Source organism: Euprymna scolopes, chromosome 13 (assembly GCF_053919585.1).
Source record: "Euprymna scolopes isolate OS-2025 chromosome 13, ASM5391958v1, whole genome shotgun sequence".
Classification (NCBI taxonomy): domain Eukaryota; kingdom Metazoa; phylum Mollusca; class Cephalopoda; order Sepiida; family Sepiolidae; genus Euprymna; species Euprymna scolopes.
In genome coordinates, this window is record NC_136494.1 from 3,737,203 (window position 1) to 3,764,031 (window position 26,829).

General features: G+C 33.6%; 1 protein-coding gene across 2 annotated transcripts in view; it reads right to left on the reverse strand.

Moving 5' to 3' along the window:
• Positions 1-573: 573 nt before the first annotated feature.
• Positions 574-26,829, reverse strand: part of LOC145291919 (uncharacterized) — a 411,504-nt gene continuing 385,248 nt past the window's right edge. For both annotated transcript variants that reach the window (XM_080137767.1, XM_080137768.1), the window contains exons 9-12: positions 25,446-25,598; positions 20,616-20,705; positions 5,424-5,540; positions 574-3,394 (exon numbers count right to left, since the gene is read on the reverse strand). In XM_080137767.1, coding sequence (XP_079993893.1) covers positions 1,122-3,394; positions 5,424-5,540; positions 20,616-20,705; positions 25,446-25,598 — 2,633 coding nt within the window. In that variant the 3' untranslated portion in view covers positions 574-1,121. The remainder of the gene's footprint in view (positions 3,395-5,423; positions 5,541-20,615; positions 20,706-25,445; positions 25,599-26,829) is intronic.

A 26,829-nucleotide genomic window follows, 5' to 3' on the forward strand; every position in this document is an offset into this window, starting at 1 on the left:
TCGAGAAACGTCAAAATATTCCCATCACTTGTTTTCTCATCAATTTCATAATTTACTGTCAAAATTACAGCTCGCACCGTTGCCAAAAAAACTCAACACATCTTAACGGTGTTTTTTTTTTTTTGCTTTCTGTTTATACTAGAATCTTTTTGTTTATATCTTTCTTTCTGTTATAGTTAATCCATTTTTTTTTTTAATTTAGTTAAATTTGTTCATATTTTCACAGTGAGGAAATGTTCGGCTAGAAAAAAAAAAAAAAATCCCTCCATTTTTCTTGTTTAAAAACCAAAAATTACAAAATAAAAAAAAAAAAATTTTTAAACATTTTTTTTCTCTCCACCTTCCATGTTTCAAATTTGATCACGAAAAATAAAAAATAAAATACTCTCTTACCCCCAAACAGTCCTTAGAGTTAACCTTTGACCTTCTGTGTCTCCTCAGACAGCGTGGCAACCAGACATTGACATAGTCACTCTCCACAGCCGCACAAAATGGCTGGGATGAGGAATAACTTTGCTTCTTTTTTTTTTTTTAAATTTTTTTTTTGGTTTTGTTTTGTAATTGATTTCTTGATACAAAAAAAAAAAAAAAAAAAAAAATTATGCACAGAGGCTGTTTATCAAGAAACAATACTTTGGGACAGTCCAGGCTGTATCCACAATATATATATATGTCTGTGTGTTTGTATGTGTGTATGTAAAATCTTTCAGTCGAACACCTTTTACATAAACAGTATGAAAACAAAACATTCTAATGAAGCAACTCCAAAAAAGTATTCACCCTTCTTATCAAATAAATTTTGTTTTTTTATTATGTTTTTTTTTTTTTTTTAAATTTTTAACTTTTTTGTACTTTTAAATCGAGTAGCAGTTTCCACCCCAAAATTCATCTTTTGTATATCTTCAAATGTAAGTCTTGATAAAAAGACGGTGCACTGCTGATCTTATATGGATGGGTGAGTTGGTTCATTCATGGTCGGTTGAAACCATCAGCTGTCCATACTTTTTTTTAATAACCATCATTCAATATCTATGCATATTTGTGTGTGTGTGTGTGTGTGTGTCTGTGTGTGTGTCTGTGCATATGTGTGTTTGTGTGTGTGTGTTACCTTACGGTACAGCTCATCGCTGTATAACCTGAAGGATTTCTTTATTTGTGTTCTGAATGTCATCTAGAAGGTTAGAACCCCCAGACGAACAACTACCCGACACCGTCTTCAGGTTTTGGCTAAACGACTGCAACCGAGTGAGCAGTTCCCGAATGTGGAACTTTGCATGCGGCGGTAAAGAGTCAATAAACTGAGAACACATTTCATGAAACGTTTGCACTTGTCTGGAGAGATCCATGAACTCTCCAGAACTCTTGGAACTGCTGGTAGCCAAAGAGTCGATGCGACCATCCAGCTGTCCCGAAGCTTCAATAATTAAGTCCTTCGACACGGGTAAGTCCGCAGCCGAGTTTTTATCAGCAGTCTGATTGGATTGGTTGGTTTTGCTGTCCGAGGAGTCGGTCTCTGACGTACGAAGTGATGCAGGTGCAGATCTAAGACTAGGGAACATGGATTTGTGGGTAGACTCATCCCTTTGGTTTCCAGGCGGGGGTTTGTGGGTGATGCCTGGGGTCATGCGGCCAGCAGCATTATCAGAGTTAGTGCTGAACTTTTCAGCAGGATGGTCCCCTTTAGACACTTTTTCAGCGTCCCGAGAGATGTCTACACCCCGTCCAGTGGACTTCAGAGGGGCCGTTTCACTTGTTGGGGGTAACAGTGGCAGCTTCACTTTGGAGGCCAGCTTGGACAAGACCCCTGATGTTACAACATTGTCATCCCCTTCTTTAGCAGATTTGGTATCTTCTGAATCTGTCCCAGAGACTCTGGCCCGTGTTGGGGGTCTTGGGGGTGGTGAGCGTACATCTCCTTTCGATTTCTCGACAACCGAGTCAGGACTACTGACCAGGGTTGATTCTGTGCTTGTCGGACTCGTATCGTTCACATGAGCTAGGCCTGGTGGCCGTGACGGAAACGGTTGGCCAGCTTTATGAAGGCTACGTGACTCTGTGGGGGATTCATCTGGAGATTTGAGAGGTTTATTCGGGAATTTCTTGTTTTCTTTCTTTTCGTCTTTCTTCGTATCATTTGAGTCGTCAAACACGTGAGAGAATCGAGGACTTGGTCGAGGTTTGTTGGAGTCTGCAGCATCATCCGTCTTATTTGCTACAGCGGGTAATCCGGAGAAAATGCTATTCTCGGGTTTCGACGGGGAATAGTCATTCTTCACCCCTTGCACTTTACCATAAGTAAGATCAGACTTTTGACGTTGGAGTAAGCCAGTAAGAGGGGATTTTTGGTTGTCAACCAACATCTGCGAAGATTGAGACTTTACAACAGCTGACGGTTTCAGGTTGTGTTCCTGTTTGATACCGATGCTGTTGTTGTCATCTTCCTTACTGCTGTCTCCCGGCGTCTCAGCGGTGGTAGGTATCGGGGGACATGACGTCACGCTGGCAGTGTCTGTCCCCGAATCGACATCATCTATATTGTTGTCCCGCTGGTCAGTCTGATTTGGATCGTCTTCCATGGATTTAAGGTAAGCACCAATTCTGACACCCTTCGGGATGGTCCCGTAACGACTAATTGTTTTCTTCACATTATCTGCATCTAGTTTCCCTACATTGACAAAATTATCGTGGTCCGTTGAATTCTCACTACCTTGGCTGCTGTCTGTAAATGACTTGCCCTTCTTTGAACTGAATGACCTCTGAGTGGGCAAAGATTGTGGCACCTTGGGATAGCAACCTCCATGTATGGTTACTGCTTCAATGCTTTCCTCGCTGGTGCTTGTTTCTTTGTCTATCTTTGGTCTTTCAGGTTGGAGCTCAGCCGGGATGAGGTGATTAAAATGACCTGGTGGGGGTCGCAGGCCTTTATTTCCTAAATCTGTAATAATATACTTAGACTTGTCAATATGCAAACCTTTAAAACTTTCGATCATCTGGCGTGGGAAACCGTCTTCAAGTTTATCTTGAAATGTATCGTTATCGTGCCGCCGGAACGACTTAGGGGAACTCCCTTTCAACGAGAGATGTTTAGTCTTTGAAAATACGTGGTTATCAAAATAACTATCCTGGTCCAATGAGACCGAGTTCTCAGCCGAGTGTTCGTGCAATGTGGCAGCTTCAATCTTAGCTTTCTGTTGTTTTATTTTCGTTTTCAGTTCAGACTCCATTTCGGACGAGTCGAGTGATTGTTGGCCCCGAAACGACGTTGTACGCTGGGGAGGCACTGGTGCTGGAGTCTTCTTTCGCGATGATTTTCTCTGGAGAATATCGGCAACCTGTCGCTTGTCAGAGTCGTCAAGAGCAAGGAGAGCACGCCGCCCCGCCGGAGGTGTAGGACCTGCAACAACAACAACAACCAAATGACTTTGTCAACTCAGTAAGACAAGCGGATTCAAGGAATGGCATAACACTTCAACATTAGTCATTCATTAGTAGTGCCAGGCGGTGTGAGAGCACTAGAACTTTCCAAGCTGGTGAGTTTTCGCAACATTTGGCATTTTATCTATTAGTTTGCTTAGGCTATTATTAATATTACTGTTGCTGATAATTGTTAACGATGGTAACGACATATTGTTAGACAACTTAAACAATAGTGCTGTGGCAGGAAATTGTGGCATGATGAGACATGACCACAAGATTGCTTTTTTGTTTGGTTTTGCTGATGTAGACCAGTACGTTGCAAAAGGAGCTACATTCAAAGCACCATCAAAGAGTTCCACTATGAAACTGGCCCTGTAGGGGATTATCTCCCTTTGTTACTAACAGACACTGAAAAAAGCTGTTAGCAATAAAATAGGCTGCTTTAATTTCAGACTCCAGATAGGATGAAATATGTGGTCACATGACAGATTACGCATTTGGGGATGAAGGGCAGGGGGTTAAGAAAGAAGAAATTATTTTACAAAATAAATCCTATAAAAAGATTATTTTTGGAATAATTTCACTAGCTTTATTTATTTATTTTTTTTTTGTATTAATTTTTTTTTTTTTTTTTTTTTTTTAAATTTGGGGGTAAGTTTTAAAAAAAACAAAAAAACATAAGTAATTTTAATGTGGAGATTTTTTTTCTTTTTTTTTTTAAATAAAAAAAAAAAATGATTTTTTGGTATCTTCATCAATGTGAGATAAAGTTGTACATGCAAGTGTATTTTTATCTACACCGTAAAATTGATGAGAAGAAAAAGAAAAGACAGTAAACAAGCAGAAAAAAAAAAAGAGACGAGGGACAGAGAGAGAGAAAGAGTTTTGGTGATTGTAGTGGAGTTAGGGGTTCTCTTTGAATATACTCAAAGCAAAAGTCAATTGCATTACATGTATCGATTTTTAAATCTTAGCAATCCCATGGATACTCATGCTGCAACCATCAGGAGGGAAGAAAGCTGTCATAATTTACTCAATAATATTCCAACAGTGTCTTTATATATATATATATATATATATATATATATATATATATATATATATATATATATAGACAGATAGATAGATATATTTTTTTTTACATGTTAGACATTGTTGCCCACTGCCGTTGTCTCTAAGAAAGAAAAAACTTTTAAAAAATTAAAAAATATGAATGGATAAAAATTCATCACATTCTGGAGTTGGGCAGAGGAAAGAAAGGAGAAGGGGTCAATGCACCACACCCGGAGGTAGCACATCTAGGTCATATAGACATTCCTAGAAGGAGTGCTCAATACGTGTGCGTGTGTATATAATTAATATTGGTCAGCCAAAGAAGTCCACAGATTAGCACACGACAACATTGAAAAAAAAAATTTTTTTGTCATTTTTTTTTTTTTTTTTTAATATTTTTAAAAACCATTTTTTTTTTTTTTTGAAAAAAAAAATGGAGCTAGATTATATTTTTTTAATTTACTTTTTCGAATTTTGTTATGAAAACAAAAAAGAAAAGGAATTAAATAACACCAAAAGTATAGCAACCAAAGCAGCAGCACATTGAGTTAAAAAAAAAATAAATAAATAAAAAATAGAAAATAAAAAGCAGAAAATATAAATAAAAAAATTTTTTTTTTAAAGTTAGTAAGCTTTGCCGTTCTTATAAACGAAAGAAACAGCATTTTCGACAGACAGAAAGCCGACTGCTAGAGCACACAATCAGAAATAGGATATTTTTGTTTTTAAATCTTTCTTTTTTACAACTTGTATACAAAGTTGCTTAAATATATTTTTGTCGTATATGTTAAATATTTAGGAATAATTAGTAATAATAAACGATGATAATGATGAAGATGATAATTGTTGCCTATCCAAAGTTCTGTCATCAGGGTTTTTGCAACATTCAGAAAGTGTGCATTAAAATGAGGAGTGAGACAACCCTCAGGGCAATACGTGGAGTCAGTGTTTACCTGCACTAGTCCGACCATCAATACCAACATGCTCAGAACTATCAAGACTTTGGGCCCGAGCTTTCTTGGATTTATCTGGAGTCCGCCATTTCTCACTTTCAAGTTCCTTTTCAACTTCTACAAGAGAAAAAGAAAGTTTTTTGGTAAGCAATGTGCAGCAATAGTATACTCACTCTGTATCATACATCACTTTTTCTAGCAATCCAATCAATATGGCTAACTGCAACTTTCATCTAGGGACGAACTTTCTGGAAAAAGAAAATGGCACAGAATTATGGGGCATAATCAAAACAAAAAACAAACAGCTACACACACGTACACGTCACATGCAGTTGTGAAAATAAATCGGTACACAATTCGGACGAGAACCGTAAACATCAGAACACTTGATCGTACCGTATTTTCTCTGCCACATAGAAGAGTGAGATGGGAGACATTTGTCATTTTCTTGGATTTTTTATCTTGACTTTTATTTCGTTTGTTCTGTGTTGTTTTTTGGCGGTTACCATTAGGGATTCCTTTTCTCTATTGATATGCCCTCCCCATAGCCATGGAAGTGATAAAAATTATTTTTTTTTTACTCATGTTCACCTTTAGCAAGGCATAATGCCACTTGGATATAAGGGGATACTATTTGGGACGATGCCCAGGAAAGATTAACGAGATGTTGGTTTACATTACATTTAAACTTCTGCATATCAGTACAGTCAGGGAAGCAGATAGGGAAGTCCAAAGTTCAGCTGTTCGAGGGAAGAAACTACTATTATAGCAGAAAGCTTTCTGGTATTTAGGGGCCTCAAAAGTGAAGGGGTGTGATTTCGTTGTTAAGTGGGTTTGTCAGGGATATCTATGTTGAGGGGGCACAAGTGCAACAAGTCATCAGAGCACATTCCATTAAAATACTTGTAAAACAGGCACAGAGATACAACATTATGGTGATGGGACAGGGATTGGAGCTTAGTTGACAAAGTGGGACCTATTAGATTGAAAACACTTTTTTGAACCTTGTTCTTGTGGGAAAGAGGGATAAAGACTTGGCCAGAGTTAATTTAGAAGTCAATTTCTAAAAGCCATCCAATACATACAAACATGTAAAATGGATGTTAAACCGATGAGGAGAAGAATATAGTTATTACAGATTAGTCGATCTGTTTAGCTAGTTGTGATGCTAAAATTTTGCACATAGTTGGCTTAAATAGATAGAGTGACAATAGTTAAAAGTGCAGCTGTCGAACGAAAACCACAAAAGCCATACTGAACATTATTAAAGAGGCCCCGACATTCCTAAAGTGAACAAACTTGCTGTTGACCAATCTTTCAAAAATATTTTCTGAGACTAACAGGATGTTACTTGGTTCTGAATTTTTGAGATTAAGGCTGATTGTTTGTATTACTTGTTTCGATTGGACTATTATTCTCATCTTGAGTGTTATTTGTGCAATATATCGGTCAATGTAGCCTTCGATCTTCGTCAGGCATGTTGGTCGCCATCTTAGAAAAAAAAAAAAAGTTACTAGCTCTGTAAATGGTTTCGTATTCTTGGATTTGGTGGGTGGGGAGGATCGCTGTAGTTTCAGTCATGTGAAAAAATTTGGTTGACAAAGGGAGGTAACTAATAAAGTTTGGCAGGGGATTATCTCTCTTCTACCATTGGAATTTTAATGAGCCAGTAACTTTTCTCCTTTCTTTTTCAAGATGGCAACCAACATGCCTGACAAAGGTCGAAGGCTACATCGACCAAAACGTTGCACAAATAACACTCAAGATGAGAACAATAGTTTGATCAAAACAAGTAATACAAAGGATGATACTTAATTGGGTCAGATTGATCATCAGGATTTTTAAAGAGAGACAAAAGAGGATTCCTTCGAGTAAGAAAAACAGGACAGAGGCAAACAGAGATTGAATCACTTTGATAGAATAAAGTTCAGGAGTATTTGAGAATGAGAATAGGAATTGAATTAGTGAACCAGAAACGTTAGACTTGTTAAGATCAGAAAAACATCTAGCAACCATGTTTGAAATAATTACAGAATCAAGAGATTTCTCAATTTTTCAAAGGAAAATCAGGAAGAACAGCACCAGACTCATCAATAGAAAAATTGTTAGCAAAAAAAAGACAAGCAAAGAAATCACTCGTATCCTTAGAAGATGAAATAACCTGAAGACCATTAAATAGAGGAATAGCAGACTTGCCGCTATTAACCACACTTATAGATTCTCCAAAAATATTAACAAGACTCTTGTATATTCTCCAAAAATCATGAAAGTCAACCTTTTTGAGATGAGATAGTTATAAAATCTCTTGAGAGTAGCTAGATTTAGTCTCAGAGATTGACTTCTTGCAGGCATTGCAATCTCTTCTGTAAGATTATCTAAAAGTCTCAGAACCATCCAAAAGATGCTGATGAAAATAATGGTTAGGATGGGGAATGGCAGAAATACAAACAGAGGAAAATTAAGGATGAGAATAAGATTTAGTTTAAAACTTATGAGGAATGTCAATTATAGCAAGAAGTCAGCAACCTCCTTAGCAACAGCATTCGGGGACATACCAAAGATAGGATGCCATGTAGGAAGCTGCAAAGCTCATCCTAATCAACTTTCCTGTAGTTAAACATCTTTCTAAAGAAAGGACGATCAATAGAAGACTTTACAGGAAAAAATCAATCTCAACAACAACAATATGATTGGAAATAGAACACAATTCCGAAAGTGGACAATATTGGAGCCCTCTCAGGATCAACGGAACGCCTGCCAGCCATGACATTCAGATCTTTCTTCTTTAGAGCCTCACTGCTTTTTTTCGTTGCTGTCGTTGTTCTCGGCCATGTCAAACCCCCTAACAATATTTCACGAAGCGGCCAGACTATAGCTGTGAACCAGCTGGCTAGTGCCCCCCCCCTCATTACTGAGATGGGAATCTTCCTTTCTGAGGTCCACTCTCTTGGTTCAGAATCACCCTGGATCAAGTGGAAAATGCTCAATTGCCTGAGAACAGGAATGATGTGATCAAAAGATGCTACACAATCATCTTGCGAATATAAAGAGGAGGATCATACAATGCAACACTGCGTCGTCTGCTTTTTACTGCCCAACCGGTGCAGCTTGAAAGATCTTTCAAGATACAATAATGCAATTAAAGCTGCATTAAAAACAAGCCAAGCATGCGGGGTCCCCCTTCACAAGTGAATAATTCCATTCTGGCTAAAATTTACAGACCAAGCAGGAAATACGGACCCCGGGCTAGTTAGCTTCACTTAGAAAAAGGACAGATGTCGGGTGACACTGTTTCTTTAACCTTCACCTTGGTATGTTCAAGCGGTTTTCATTCAAGTGCGTTTTTTTTTTTTTAATATATTTACACAACTTTAATCTTTGGATTGGTATTTTTATTTAAAAATAAATATATAAAAATAAATAATTTCTTTAATTAAAACAATTAAAACCAAACTTTTTAAGGACAGAAACAAATAAAATAACTGAATTGTTTGGATGTCCGCGTTAATTTTTATTATTATATATATTTTTATTATCATATATATTTTTATTATTATATATATATATTTATTATTATATATATTTTTATTATTATATATATTTTTATTATTATATATATTATATAATCTTGATTTTTTTTATGTTGCATGTTTTTTTTCTGTGTGCATTTTTAATACAAGTCAATATTTAATTATTCTTTAAAACATTAACTTCAGCAACAATAATTTTTTTTCTGATTGTCACTACTAAGAGTGTGTATTTTTTTTTTTTTTTTTTTTTACACAGTGATCACCACTTATCAAGGCGCGAAAGCCACTCAGGGATAAGGGTTATTGCAAGTACATTACGTTAGTGTGGAGATTTGATGAAGTGTTTACTTAAGGGGGCGGTTCATTAGGAATTTGTTAACATTGGACTTGAAGACATCCAAGTTGTAGTCCGGTGGGAAGCAGGCAAACGGAACAGAGTTCCACAGGCGTGCAGTTCTAAGAAAGAAGCTTTGTTCATGGAATCTGCGTTTTGATTTAGGCACAGATATAGAGTGGGGGAAATTTTTCACAGTAGATTCAGCTAGACGGGTGTTTTTCGTGAAAGATTGGCGAGGGGGGGACCAGAGATTGGAGTTCAGACAAGCACCTGCCATGGAAATAACGATAAAACAAGGATAGGCTCGCAACGTCTCTTCTGTGGGAGAGAGGTTGCAGGGTAGAGAAAAGGGCATCCCCCACTAAGCCACAAAGTCTATTTTGTACTCTGTCAAGGCAGGATAGGCTGTTTTTAGCAGCTCCTGCCCAGATATGGCAACAGTATTCCATCTATATATATATATATATATAATAATAATAAAAAGTGTGATTGATACAGGACCAAAATTTGAAAAAGGTAAAAACGATAGTAAAAATAGATTCACACAACTTTAATTGATGTTTGGAAATGTTTCACGGATTTTCGCAACCAAGATTGATTTTTTATGTAGAATCCTGTTTCTGTGTGCATTTTTAATACAAGTCAATATTTATTTAATTATTCTTTAAAACATTTATGTAAATAAAATAATGGATTTCTCAAATCTCGGCCCTTTATACTTGTTGCTTGTATTTCTGATTTTATTATGCATAAAAATTATCCCAGTATAGAAAGATTTCTCCTTCACTGACCACCAACATGACACATAAGTGTCCTAAATTTTCACTTTCTTTTATTGTTATTATTTCTTTTGTTTTGTAAATATATAAATGTACTCTACATAAAAATCAATCCCGGTCGTGAATAATTTGATCATATTTTTTATGGAGAGTTTGTTTATTTACAAAATTTTATGATAAAACCATTTAAAACCAAGGCAAAAATATCTATCAAAATTTTGGTTCAAATAGTTTTATTTAAAAAATTTGTCAACAAATGCACTCTCCATAAAAGCAAATCGATCTTGGTTGCAAATAAATAATAGAACTCTTTTTCATTATATTTTTGATAAATATATCAATTTGAAAAAATCTGCCCCAAAATTAAACCATTTTGTAAATATATAAATAACTTTGTGTCAAAAAAATTCACTTGAAAATTTTAAAGTTTTACTTTTTTTATTATTTTCAAATTTTGGTTGTGGATAAATAAGTTTTTATTAGTATTATTATATAAAAAAAAAAAAAAAAAAAAAAAAAAAAAAAACACTCTTAGTCAAGATAATCAGTAAACAATTTATTGTCGCTAAAGTTAATGTTTTAAAGAATAACTAAGTAAACATTGAAATGCACACAGAAAAAAATGCACACAGAAAAAAAATGCACACAGAAAAAAAGCACTATATTAAAAAAAAAGCAATCTTCATTGTAAAAATCCGCAAAACAAGTCACTTATTTTATATTTGTTTCTGCACTTAAAAAAATTATTTAAAAGGTTCTAAATTTTTAATTATTACATCGATTATTGTTATTTTTTGGTTTTGTTTTGTAAATATATAAATATATTACTTGTAAACAATTACTTTCCCGCAACAATTTTAAATATGATATTCGTTAAATATCAAACCGAATTTTGGTTTAAATAGTTTTATTAAAGAAATTATTATAATTTATTTAATTTTTTGAATAAAAATATCAATCCAAAGATTAATTAAAATTGTGTAAATATTAAAAAAAATGCACTCTTTGTCACAAAAACTGCCGGAATGTACCAAGGTGAAGATTAAAGCGGTGTCACCTGAAGTCTGTCCTTTTTTAAGTGAAGCCAGCCTAGAATCGTTATTTGGTCCAAATTTATTTTCACCATGACTAATGTTTGTGCAAAATTTCTAAACGATTCAAGTGCGCATAAACAAAAAAGCAGATGATTTAGGAGCTATTTTACCCTTATCATGCCCCCACCCCACCCCCAGAGAGGGGAGGAACCAGAATTATCCCGGAAAATCCATTCTGGCAAAAATATACTTTTACCATGGCTAATGTCTATGCAAAATTTTTAAAAAGTCCAAGGTGTGGTTATTAAGAAAAGTGCGAACAAACGAACGGACAAACGAGAGTGAATTACTAGGTCGAATCCCTCCTTTGTCGGGGAAGCAAAAAAGTGAGAAACTGTCGTATGATCACATGATTCTAAGACGTGCAAAGAATTATTATTATTATCAAACCGCTGCGAAAACTTACCTTCATATCATAAGATGGAAACTTTTTTTTTTTTTTTAATGGGGGAAAAAAAATATTAAAAATTTGTCTTATGTGGCAGGAAATCCGGTAACTGTTTTATTTAAATATAAAATTATTGGAATCTTGAAAATTGGATTCTCCATAATCTGACTCGTAAAACAATTTGATTTATTTCGTCTTAAAATTTTAGTTAAAATCTTCAATAATAGTTAATTGATATAATCCAAAATTAAATAAAACATATCATAAAAGATAATGTAATCTTAAATATTGAAATTTCTATTTCAATATTTCAGTGAGATATTGATAAAAGACAAGTGAGAAAGAAATGATAGAAACAAAACGTCACAAAATTTACACCATAACAAAAACAATGCATAAGTATATATGCCCCTGCCTTCCGCCTTGTTATAGTTAAACTAATAAAGTTGACTGGACTCCCTATGTTTGGTTAGCTTTCTCTGGGATGGGTTTTCAACTAAATTAAAATAAATACAAAGAAATGAATGCAGAGTCTGCAATTGCATAAAATACGAAAACTATTGATTGCAACATTATAAACTAACAAAAACATGCAAGAGAGAGACTCTTTGCAGCAGATAAACAAATACTTGACAAAGAGGTAATATTCTGGAAATATTCTGGAAATATTCTGAAATCACAACATTACATGAGATTCTAGTGATTGAAGAGGAAAGCTAGAAGTATGATTAAAAAAATTGCTTTGTCATTAAGTTTTCTTTCTAATATTTGATATATTTTCCCCTTGCCTCAAACTACTGAAATGCAACAGTAAATATACCATCCATTTTTTTTTTTTTTCATAGTTTGTTTCTTGTTCCCTCCATTTTTCCTATTTTATTAATTAGTGACTTATTTATAAACAAACAATCCCAGCAAAAAAAAAGAATAAATTAAAAAAAAAGTTTCCGATCTGGGCCTGCTCTAAACTTGAAACCTATGGCACTATGTTTGACATAATTTTATTAAATAATTGAGCACTATTCGATTTTTTCTACCTAACTATATATATATATATATAGTTATCCACTAACACATGTTTCGACATCTATGACTCATCAGAGTGGCTGAATCTAGCAAGATTCAAAATTGGGACCCATGGTTAGAAGCCTAAACCTCTACCACTAGGCTATCTCGCACAACTGCTGGATGTATCACGTTTTGTGTAGATGTTATTTGTTTTTATTTGTGATAATTTAAATGAATTCAATTATTTATATGAAAGTGCATTTTTACCTAAATGCGAGTCAGGAATAATTTTCCCCGTTTGCCGCTACCCATTTGGGAGTAACAAATTGTTAAAAAAGAAAATTATTCCCAACTCACATTTAGGTAAAAATGCACTTTTCTATAAATAATGGAATTCATTCAAATTATCGCAAACAAAAGCAAATAAACATATCTCTCCCTCGCTATACACACACACTATTTTATAAAAGTCACTGTGTGTGTGTGTGTGTGCGTGTGCGTGTGTGTGTGTGTGTCTGAGACAGAGAGAGAGAGAGAGTTTCTTCCTCATAGGTTCCAAATTCTTTTGCAAATTTCACACGAAGGTAAATTTTATGTCTGGCAGTGTTCTTAGATACGTTTTGTGCCGAAATTCATCCAATAAGCATCAAAAATTGAAAAAGTCTAATCTTAAAATTACCGTATATTTCAGCGTATAAGACGACACTTAAAGTTAAAAAATCATCTTTAAAAATTAATATTTCATTAGATATCGGATGTTGCAATCTCTAACCTCGGCTAAACAAACATGGTTTCGTGATTTAGCAGTCGTCTTATACAACCGATATATGATAAATTTATTAAAATTTGCTCAAATTTTGTACCTCGACTTATCTGACGGTCTACTTATGCAAAAATATACGATAGTCTTTCTCTTAGAGATAAAAAATAATTTTTTACAAGGGAATATTTTACATTACACTGGCCGGTGTAACGTAAAATATTCCCTTGTAAAAAATTATTTTTAATCTATAACAGAAGAAAGACTATGTTTAGGATCATCAATCCCAAATATCAGCTGACATGATATTGTAAACAAACACAGACGGAATTTGATGAACAACATTATCATTATTATTTTACTTTATTTTTAGTCGCGTGCAAGCGACTCTATAAGTCAGTCCGTCAGTAGGTCGGTCTGTCCGTAACACTTTTGTGCTTGGCCTTTTTGGTTAAGATCAAAGGTCTGTTGTTAATAAATGCTGTTCTTAGCTTTTTAAGCTTTTCTTGGTCTTCGGGCTGGGATCAAATGTGGGGCCGACCCCACATATAAGACCTTGGTCAATGTGGGGGCAACCCTTCATACCAATTGTAACTATCCAGCTCCCTACTCCCCGGGGAGCTGGTCCCCATTTCCCCTTCACTCCTCACATTAAAAATCGGCCTTGTGCCTAATTTGCTCAGTGGGGGAGCAAATAAATACCTCAAAGTGTAGTATCTGTTCCGGCAGATACTGCAAGCAAAGACCAATTGTGGGGACAACCTCACATATAAGACCTTGGTCAATGTAGGGGCAACCCTTCATACCAATTGTCACTATTCAGCTCCCCTACTCCCTGGGGAGTTGGTCCCCATTTCCCCTTCACCCCTCACTTTAAAAATCGGCCTTGTGCCTAATTTGCTCGGTGGGGGAGTAAATAAATACTCTTTTCTTGACCTTTTAGCCAAGATCAAAGTGTAGTATCTGTTCTTACTACATGCTGTACTTATGTTTGCAACTTTGTGATATAAAGTGGGGGATCACTTTTCTGTATTAATTTAATGTAAAATGATTACCCACTTTACAACCAGTCAGTCTTAAAACCATTTAAGTCATTCTCCAGATCATTCAAGTTGTTTTTGAAGGATTCCAGTTATTTTTTAAGCATTCAAGTCATTCTTAAGGTCATTCAATTCATCCTTAAGTTTATTAAAGTCATTCTAAGTCATTTATTTTTTATTTATTTAAGTCCTTACAGCCCATTTTCTGGTAATTTTAGTTTATCTTTAAGAATTTCATGTCAATCCTACATTCACGCATTCATTCATTACACGAGAGCATGCGACTAATGGCTATCGGCCTTGTCTTTTTTCAAATTAGTCCACCAGGCAAATTATTCCTCATAAAATATAACAATCAACAGAGGATTGATTCTATAATAATACATATGCAATCTGCATGAATTTAAAAGACATGTTTAAGCGTATTGTACGACCGGATAACACCGGGCTGTCAGCTAGTATATATATATATATATATATATATATTAGTGATGGGACAATTCCAAAATTTTTCAGATTCTGATACAATTATCAATTCCTTTAAAATCACAAGATATTAAGCAATATAGTTGTTTTTCTTAAAATTAGAATAAAACTCAGGTGATTTAAAGTATATATTTTTGCCGACCTAAAAAATACACTTCTGTCGGTGATATATAGTTTAATTTTGTTTGTAACTTAAATTTATTAAAATATTTGCAATCTAACCTTTAGTGGGAGTAATAAGAAACCAATAAAAAATAAACAAAACAGGTAACAGAATCTTTATTGGCATCAGCGAAAACGCACACATTTTTTTCTAATTCCGATACCTCAAAAAGCTCTGATTTTCTCAACTCCTAATCTGATTAATCGTCTGAACACTAATATATATATATATATATATAACTACTTCATTTATTTGCATAAATTTAATATACGAAAGTATAGATTTATGCGTAAACTTTAAGTATTTACTTCAAAAGTGCTCAATACGTAGGTAGAGCTAGTTAGTAATTTATAAAATATATATGGCGATTAAGCTACACTGAATATTCTGCGTTTCATTCAACTATAGGATTCGTCAGGCTTATGCATAAGCCTGACGAATCCTATAGTTGGATGAAACGCAGAATATTCAGTGTAGCTTAATCGCCATATATATTTTATAAATTACTATATATATATATATATATATATATATATATACACACACACACACACTGAAGCCAATATTAAAAGCTGTAAAATACAAACATTCACTCAAGTATAAACATTTTACTTAACCAAAAGGTCATATAAAATATTACAAATCAAATTTAGTTGCACAACTAAGTATTTTTATCATTGTATTTAATAATTTCATGTGGCTTTTGTCTATTTTCAAAGAAAATCACAATAGAACTAAAATTACAAATTCAAAGGGAGGCAACTCCACAACAAAATTTTAAATAAAATGCTACATATAGATAAAAAAAAAATGTTATTAAAAAAAATATCACATGAATAAATAAATTATGATTATAACATTGAAAATGTTGGCAAGAACATAAAATTAAGTGTTTTATAGAAAAAAATCATATTAGATTCTCTAAGATCATAAAACTTTCTTTTAGTGCTAGTTCGTAAACTCCACCATAAAAAAAAAGAAAATACAGAAAAATCATTATGATGTATGTGTCATGACTTATTGAAAACATATTTCAAAAATCACTAAATTGATCAGTTTTACTTTTATAAAGAAAATAATGTAAGTTATTAATGGGAATTTGTAGCCCCCCCATCCCATCGTCATGTTAAGAATAGCTTTTTTACATTTTGCAAAACTTTAATTATCTCCCCTGTCCTGCAAAATGGCACTGCAATCGTCATTGAGCTATAAAAATTTAATTTTTTTTTTTTTTTTTTTTTTTTTTTAAATTACTTGATCAATTTACATGATTTTTGGTGCATGATATCACAGGTACATACACCATAAATATTTTTCTTTATTTTCATTTTTTATGGAGTAGGGGTAGTTATGGACTTGCATGTCTAAATATTTAGCTATAAAGTTTTGTTTTCTTTTGTTTGTTTTTTGAAATTCTGCATTTCTGTAAAACCCCATGTAATACGTGCATATATTTTCACAAATATAAAAAGTGTGTGTGTGTGCGTGTGTGAGGGGGGATAATCTACAGATTTCAGTTTTACTGATAGCTTAAAAATCAATAAACATTTATTATTTTATCATTAGTACAGACAATTTAAAGAATCCTTTTAGCACCAGGAATTTTTCTGATACCAATATCCCAAAAAGCTCAGATTTTTTCGATTAATCAATCCAGCACTAGTTCTGAGGCCTTATCAAGCCAGTACAGCTCCTCATGATGGTAGGGATGGATGGTGGAAACATGGTAGTGTTAAAGCTGCTCAGCTAACAAGGATTCTGGTGAAAATTCATGCGGAATTGGCATCAGGATGTGTCGTCCTTATCTCTGCATTTATGTAGCAAGCAAAGGTGTGTCAGGTGCAGAATCGCAAATCAATAGAGTCAAAGTATTCATATTGCTAGCGTGATATTCCTTTGCAGATTTAAGAATAGCTGCAACCAATGAGGAGGACTTCATGAAGATCAGAAAATCTATGCAGAAGTCCAACCATGACCCCTCGATATTTTCCTTCATTCATGAATCCAGCAACAGCTACACCAGTTTGTTCAGGTGCTAATGACATCTTGACCTTGCTTGCTCTTTGCTCAAACTCTCTCCAGTAGTAAACTGTCATTTTCAAGACAAATTTTTTTTTTTTCATTTACTATAAACTATATACAATAAATTGTCTTCTTCAAGACAAAATCTTTATAAGGAACTACATAGTAAGCAATTTCAATTATTCTCCATAACTATACCATCCAACGACGACTTTAAAGTGACCTTTTAATCTGCTTTCTGAATCCTGAAATGGTAAACGTGTTTTTGTTTCATTCTTGAAATAAAACATTTTGGCTTTGTTTTACAATCCACAGATTCGAAAAGTGGTAAAAAAAATAATATATATCCCAAATAAATGTTACCAAAGGCAAGTTACTCTTCTACCTAACTAGGTAGGTTTTTGGTATTTTTACTTAACTAGCATGGGTACCCGGCGTTGTCTAGGTATGGAGAGGTGGATAGTAAGAGTATTGAGCAACCAACTCCCTATAAAAAAAAAAAAAAAAAAAACTAAAATAATAGCAAGTGCATGACGCAAGCGCAAACAAATTAGCTGCAGTAGCCAGGCTTAAACTTGTAACGCGAAAGAGGAAAAGGAAGTGAAAAAAAAGCAAATGCATTAGCTGTCTTGCCAACAGCGCACTTATGACGTCATCGGCCTTCAAAATAACGTGTTTTGAATGTTCGTTAAGATCACGAAGCGTGAATGACTTTGCAAAAATGTTGACGCAAAAACTGACTCCTTCTTGCCAAAACAACCCAGTTAACAGTCAAAGAATTAATCCTTTTGGCCAATTTTTACATATTTGTCATCCAAGAGATCGATCTTTCTAACAATATCAATTTTGTTAGTCTTCATTGTACGTGTCACACATTTTGCTTTTTATATAATAGATGTGAAATGTTTAATCAGCTCGAAAAACAAATGTTTTCAAAGGGTATGAAACCACAAGAAAAAATGACCATGTAACAAATACATTGCGCCTATTTTTTTCTTGTGGTCGTGTATCCTTTGTAGATGCTTGTTTTTCAGGCCAGTTAAACATTTTATATTGAATGAAAACACTAAAAACCTACTAGATAGAAGAGTAACTTATCTTGCTTTTGGACACATTTATTTTTTATAAATTTTGATTTTTTACCACTTTTTCAAATAAAACAAACCCCACATTTTTATATCTTACACATGAATTGTCCTTTTTGTTTTTTGTTGTTGCCAAATTTACTAACTTTATTTTTTACTTTCTAACTCGAGTCAGCATACACAAGACGTTGAATCTATCTCATTACACATACACAAGGGGGGCATTCAATAAGTAATGCCCTAGACCAACTTCCAGCTGAAATTTCTCATGTGCAATAATTTATATCTCTATGGCTTATGTGGCAAATTACAGCTCTAAACAAATTGTGGTTTTTGATTTATAAGCGTTTTAGCAGTCAGGTGTGAAATAGAGCCTGTCGAGTGTTGCACAGTGATCTGGTTTTATATTTGAAAGGATGCACACTGCAGGAGACTTTTAATGAAAGAAACATATGATAATGATGCGCCCTCATATGACCTTGTAAAACACTGGCATTGTGAATTCAATAATAGTCAGAAATCTATGGAAACAGCTCCTAGACCTCGTCGCCTTCCTTTTGCCATTGATGAGGCAGCTGTCAGTCAAATTGTGGCAGCCATGTTGGAAGATCAGCGCATGGTTATTCATCAAATAGTCTAAGAAGTCAAAAGTCGTAAAGTGTCAGTGGAAATTATCATTCATGACCATTTGCATAACATGTCTGCCAGATGGATTCTTAGGTTGCTGATGTTTTTTTTTTTTTTCTGGAAGCAAGAAGACCTTGAGTGCTTGAGGATGAATTTGGAAATGTGTCAAATAGAAGATTCAAAGTTTTTCAAAAGGCCGATTACATACAATGAAAACTGGGTCTATCATTATGATCCAAGACAAAAGTCCAGTCAATGCAGTAGAAGCACAAAACTACCTTCAGCTAGCAAAGTGATGCTCACAGTCTTCTGGGACCAGGATGAAATAGTGACAACAGATTTCCTGACAAAGGGCATCACAATTACAAGATCCTATTATGTTTCGTTTATGATGGAAGCTATCAAAAAAATGGGGAAGATCATCAAAGGTATCTTCCTTCTGTAAGACAACATTCTGGTCCACAATATGCAGACCAGAAGCACGTGTATGTAACTACAAAATCCTCCCTACTCTCTTGATCTTGCACCCTCTGATTTCCCCTCTTTCCAGTCATGAAGTTAATTTTGAAAGGAAAGCATTTCTCAGATTATGCAGGCTTGATTTCCAAAGTCACATCGTGGTTGGAGCACCAAGCTGGAGGTGCTCTACTATAATGGTCTCCAAAGCGGCATCAAATGGGAAAATTGTGCAACTCTGGGTGGTTCCTATGCAGAAAAAGACTAGTTTCATTGCTCTATAGCTACGACAACTGAGTCAAGAGCATCATTTATTGAATACCTCTCGTAATCTATATTTTATTTTCAAAAATAGAAATTTTATCGACTTGAATAATGCAAACCAATCCGAAGACTAGTGTAATTTTTTCCGCTCAACTGCACGTTTTATTAAAAATTTATTTCTATCATCCCGTGTCATTTTCAATCAAACAAATTATTAAAAAAATTTATTTACCTCAGCATGTATCATTTTTCAATCAAACAAATTATAAAAAATTTTATTTACCTCAGCATGCGTTGTTTTTTCAATGAAAAGTTAGATTATGGAGATCCTATAATTATGTCAAAATAGATTCACCAGTTTAATATGAAACAAGTCTTAATTTAAATACATTTTTTTAATAATTTAAAATAAATTACAATCTTACTACATGCAAACATTAAAGAAACCAAAATAAAAGCATAAAAACTTCTGTAAAAAAAATAAGATATTAGTGCTTTTTTTTTTTTTGCATCAAATAATAAAATTATATTTATTAATGAAAAATCTTGATGCCTGTGTAGATCGGTGATCTTTTAGACCAACGCATTTCAGGTATAAACATTAGGTGTCGTTTCATGTCGAAATCAATAAGAAAAAAATTTAAAAATTTTAATATGAAAAATTGTCCAGTAAATGATGTCCTAAAAGCATTTTAAGCAAAAAAAAAAAAAAAAAAAAAAAATCATCCACAATCATATTGAGATTTTGTTTTTAAAAATGGCAGATTGCAATTGATTTAGTCAAAATGATCAATTACAGTTACCTCCCTTGGGTGTTGCAAACTATTTAACATTAAAACCTACGATACAATTGATCAACTTGATCATTTTTATTTTTGTAATTATTTTTCTATTGCATCATTTTTTGTAATTTTTTGAAATTTATACTAATTTCAACATCACGTGTAAGTATGTAATGTTTTCACCTGAAATGCGTTGATTTAGAAGATCACCAACCCATACAAGCACAAGCATCTCATTTAATGTTATTGAGTATATATATTTCAAATAAATGTTAGGTTTTAATATCTTTATCAAGTTAACAAATATTTACAAAAAAAATTTAAAAAAGTCGATAGAAATAAAAAATTCAATTCATCAATGGCCACTTTACCTTCACTAATACTTGATTTTTCAAACATATTTTCCAAAGCATTGTGGATATCTTTAAATGTCGGTCTGTCTTTAGCTTCCCATTGCCAACCTGAGAAATATAAATACAGTTTCATATTAACAAAAAGAAAGTCTAATTAACATGTTCAATTAAAAAAAAATAATATTAACACAAAAAAAAAAATCAATTTTCCAATTTGTACAGCAAAGAAATGAATGCAACTTTTTTCAAATAAAGGCATTCCATGGGAAAAACATGTTTACATACTTACATGTCATGTGGAAATTAGTATAAATTCCAAAATTTACAAAATAGTAGAAGACGTGCTAGAGCTAATAAAAAAAAAAAAAAAAAAAAAAAAGCGTGTAAGATGGCCGACTTGAAAACAGTTATCTCCCCTTGATTTCAAGCATCAAATTGCAACTTTGAAAAGTCTGTTTTCACTTATAATTATTTTTCTACGGGACAATTTTTCGTAATTTATACGAATTTCGGCATGGCACAAATACATAAGGTTTTTCTCTGAAATGCATTTTTTCAGAGACACACTAAAGTTACACAACAAATGTCCGATAAACAGTCTAGTCTTGTTATCACCAATTTAAGACTGAAAACATTGTTTTGCTAGTTCTTAACTGATAACTGTTTCTGAATCCTTGAGATAAGGATCAATAATTTATATTATTTGGATTATTTTAACTACTATTCTTATATTAGTTGTTATTTGCATGACGATGTAACCCTGAACTTCTTCCGGTGTATATTCTCAAACTTGGAAATCTTTCTTTCAAACTCCAGAATCCACATAGAATTTTAAAAAGAACTCTTTATTTAATCCACGGGAGTAGCATGCTCTCATTCTGTCAGCTATGACTGGGTAGAAATCCTAAGTAATTTGTATTTTTAGTGTCGCCCCGCACTGAGGATTGAACCTTCAACCCTCAAAAGAGTATAACTTACAACTGAATTTTACCAAGTTCTTATATCAACTGAAACGTGTTAAAAATAACACTCAAGATGAGAACAGTGATCGGAAAATTTTAAATAATACATATAATCAAATTGTCATCTCAAAAATTCAGAACCACTGAATACAAGATGCTTTTTTAGTTATAGTTGGAAGGGCGGGGGGGGGGTATACCTTTCCTGATAGTCTTTGTGGATAAATGATCATACTAGATCCTATTGGACTTGAACTTAGCATGGGAGATTTCGTATTTCCTAACTTCCAGTGTAGCGCTACCGGAAGTGGTGACAAGGCAAATAAGTTCTTCCATTTTTATTCTTCTCCAGTATTTCTATTGGTGAAGCGATTTATTGAAATAAAATATAAGAAAAGGACATTATTGAAATAAAAATTAAAATTATACGGATAAAAATATAAAATAAAAATTAACAAAATTATAAAAAGATAAAAATATACAATAAAAATTAACAAAATTATAAAAAGATAAAAATATGCAATAAAAATTAACAAAATTATAAAAAGATAAAAATATACAATAAAAATTAACAAAATTATAAAAAGATAAAAATATACAATAAAAATTAACAAAATTATAAAAAGATAAAAATATACAATAAAAATTAACAAAATTATAAAAAGATAAAAATATACAATAAAAATTAACAAAATTATAAAAAAATAAAAATAACACAATTAGTCTTTATTTACACTTTTGATAACAAAATTAAAAAAAAATAAAAGTTTTTATTTTATTGGAAATTTTATGAGAAATATGTTTATGAAATTATAAATATAAAAAAGAAAGGTTGGAAAAACATAAGAAAAAAAAGTACATGCATAGGGGAAGTATAAGCGTGAAAGAAAAAAAGCAAAGGAACTGATTAGCATTGTCACCGCTTCTGGTAGCACTATGCGATTAGGAAGTACATTATCGACTATAACCAAGATTTCATAGTCAAAGGTCGTATCTAATGAACTGATCACAAATCCCCTATTTTCAACAATAAACACAGTCCTGCCTTGATAGAGTTCAAAATAGACTTTGTAGCTTTTTAGCCTGCAACCTCTATCTCACAGAAGAGATGTTGCGAATTTATCTCTGGTTTATCGTTATTTTCATGGCAAGTACTCGACTGAGCTTCAATCTATGATCCCCCCTCGCCAAACTTTCACAAGAAACACTCGTCTAGCTGAAAACACTATCAATAATGTCCCCCACTCTTTATCTGTGCCTAAACCTAAACAGATTCCATGAACAAAGCTTCTTTCTTAGAACTGCACACCTGTGGAACTGTCTTCCGTTTTTCTACTTTCCAGCTGACTACAATTTGAGTGTCCTCAAGTCCAATGTAAACAAGTTCTTGATGAGCCGTTCCACTTAAGTTAACAAATTTACCGAATTTCCATTACTAACGATTACTATATTGTCCAATTGACTCTTAAACCTTATCCTCGAGTGGTCTCTGAGCCTTGATAAGTGATTATGCCTATGAAAAAAAAAAAAAAAATTATCTATTCGGAACCGTTACTCATAGCTGATTGCAGCATCAGAGAAATTACCAAAAATCCTGAACATCAACGACAACGGTTCTAGTATGGAAATTAACCGCTATATTTAATACTACTACCCTTTAGCCGAACAGAAGTATTTTTTGTTTTCATTTTTCGGAGAGTTATAGCAGGAGAAAGAGGAGACAATTTCATAATATTCTAAACTAAATGTTTTTTTGTTTTTTTTGTATCAAAAAGAAATACTTAAAATAAAAATAATTATTTAGAAATATAAAATGTCAAATTGTATTTGTAAATTTAAATATAATGAAATATTGTTTATATAGTAAATTTTTAGAATTCAATAAATGTTTTAGTAAATAAAATTTTCTCTTGTGTTAATTTCGTTTTTATTGAATTTGTTTTGAATTACAATAAAAGTTTGGTTTAAAAAATCATTTAATTTTAGATTATCTCCCCTTCACCACAATTCTTTCAAAAATATACTTCGGTTAGGCAAAGTGCACAAGTACTCTTCATTTCACTTCTGCAAGATTCTAGAACCATCCCAGTGAAATTTATTTTATCTATTGGACTTAACGGCTAATGTCCATACTAGAATCAACATTGTAATTGAAACTTTAAAGCTTTCGTAATTCTTCAAAATATTTTTTTTTAAACTCTTTTTCACCTGAAACAAAGCATATTGCCACTTGGAATGTAAGGGCTACTATTTGGGATCATGTCTAACAGGGGATTGGGTGATGGACTGAGCAGCAAGATGTTTGTTCACATTACATTTCAACTTGTACAGTCAAGGAAGCAGGAGACAGGGAGGGAATTCCCAAGTTTAGTAGTCCGAAGAGTGAAACTATTAGGCATCTAAGGCATCTTTCAGGCATCTAAGAACCTCTTCAGTGAAGGGGTGGCATTTTGCTGCTTGTCAAATTAGTTGGGAGTATGTACATTAAGGGGGCACAAGTGCTAGGAGTTCATCAGTTATTTTGAAACAGTAAAATGTTCTTTTTATTTGCAAATTAAAAAAAATATACTTTTAAATTTTGTTGTTCATGTAAATTTTTTTTTAAAACAATGGTTCTGATATGAATATTGTCGATACAAATACCATTTATTCTTACGTTAAAAAGGTACATTTTCGATTATCGCCGGGTGACAACATGAGTTTTTTTGTGCATACTTTTGTTCAATTTAAACAAGACATTGATAATGAAACAGAAGGGATCAGATTTATAGGGGACAAACTAGATAACGGGTTGAGCATCAAGATGTTTTTCACATTACATTTAAATTTCTGTACATTTGAACGGTCAGGGAAATGGATTAGGAAGGAACTTCCAAGGGTAATTTGTCTGAAGTAGAAAATCTTCTAAAATCTATGGGCTTATACAGTGAAGGGGGGGGGAAGTTTGCTGTTAATCAGGTAGGTTGAGTGTATTTTTATTGAGAGAGCATAAATGCAGTATGTTCGTTGGGGGATACTTCATGGAAATACTTGCAAATCAAGCACAGGAAGGGAACTCTACAGTGAGACAACAGGAGCTGAAGCTTGGCAGACAGTGTGGGAACTATCAAATTAAGAATTCTTAGATTAAGTTAAATAAACTGATGTTATTTTGATTTCCGTTTTCTGTTTGTTTGTTTTTTTAGAATGGTTTCTATATAAATAAAACAGTACATGTATGTATGTCTGTTTGAAAACATTTAACTGATACATCTCTATCAACTGCGCCACGGGCCCCGTTGAATCTCTACGGTTCCAGATGAGAATTGTCTGAAGATAGCGGTTTCAATCCTATCCAAAGCCGGCCAGAGGCTTACTTGGCCAAAACGTGGTGAGACGACAACAACTACGGATGGCAGTGATTGCTGGGAATGCAGTTAGGAGATTCAAAGTTCCTATCCGTCGCGGATACCACCTGACGAAGGCCAGAGGAATAGTTGGCCAAAACGTCGTGAAACAACTAATAAAGATGAGAATAATAGTCCGCAATAAATAAAAATTAATATGATGATAGAGCAATCGCTCTTAATGCTACCAAAAAGTTAGGGCTCCTGTACAACCAGTCGGAAACAGCAATCAGACAAGCTGTAAGATATATACCTTCAACTTGTCAGACAAGAGTGGTTTAAACTAATTGCATGGACAGGAGTGGCAAGCATCAGAGTTGCTTAATTTGGAAAAGATGGGAGAAAAAAGTAATGGAAAGAAGAAATAAAGAAGTTTAAAACAAAACAATTAATCATCGGACGATAATATACTCTGCAGCTGATATATCAATATATCTTAAGTATTTTTAACACGACACTCCTCTTAAAACTAAAGAAAAGCATAAAGGCATGCGACAACTTACACTTGAGCATCAATCTATAGACATTAGCAGGACATCCAGCAGGTCGATCCATTCGGTAACCACGTTCCAACAAGTGGTATACTTCTGTTAAATCAGCTCCAGGATATGGCGACATACCGTACGTAGCAAGCTCCCAAAGTAGCACTCCAAATGCTATAAAAAAAAAAAAGAAAAAAAAAAAAAGAAAAAAAAAAAAAAAAAAAAAAGCAGAAAAGAAATCACATTCAATTTTGTTATAACTTCAATCCTGGCAGATTTTATTGACAGGAAATATGAACACATAAGTAAATCGTTATTCAATAATACAAATACATTACAATCAATTAAAATTAAAGAGATTTCGCAGAAGTTCTGTTGCAGCGTGTGTGCAATTACTTCCACTTAAAAAAACAAAAAATGGCTACATTTGTCGGCAAAAAATGTGACCGACAATCGTCGCATGCATACTTAATGACTTCTGTTTTGTTTTGATTGCAATCAAGAAAACACACATAAAACTTGACTTTTCACAAACAAAAACAACAGACTTTGATTTCGAACCAAAATTAATGTAGACACAGTCAATAAATCGCTAAAACACTTGATTGTAAGAAGTTCGATCAGAAATTAATAGTCATTTGTGTGTTTATTTTCCAACACTATCATCTATAACTTTAGCAATCTTTTATAAAGAAAAGCACTTTCTCGCCAAAAACTTTCCCCAAGTCAACTAGGGAGCAAATAGCCTCCCGAAATGTGACTTTGAAGCACCCAGTCCAGTTGCCCGAGCCTAGTTAAATTGTCCAGAGCTCATTGACGTCCAGCTACCTGTTCCAGTGCCCACTAATGTTCAGCTACTGGTTTCTAGAGACTGATACCGTCAAGTTGTTCAAGCTCAGCAGCCAAAGGGTCTCAGCAGCAGTAGTTCAAACCTTTTCAGAGCTACTACCACAAACTGCTTGTAAGAGGACTTCACTCTCTACGACTACCTGACGGCTCAAACTCTAAAACCAGAAAACTCCAGCTGCTCCAGCTCACTACTACAGCTTCCAGCCTCCAACGCCTCCTGTAGTTTTGAGCATCCACTGAGGTCTAGCTACCTATTCCAGTGCCAACTGATGTCTGTTTTTTTTTTTTTTTTTTTTTTTTTTTTTTTTTACATGGTAGTCACCACTTATCAAGGCCCAGAAGCCACACAGGGATGAGGGTTATTGCAAGTACAGTACGTTAGTGTGGAGATTTGGTGAAGTGTTTACTTAAGGGGGCGGTTCATTAGGAATTTGTTAATGTTGGACTTGAAGACATCCAGGTTGTAGTAAGGTGGGAAGCAGGCAGACAGAACAGAGTTCCACAGGCGTGCAGTTCTAAGAAAGAAGCTTTGTTCATGGAATCTACGTTTTGATTT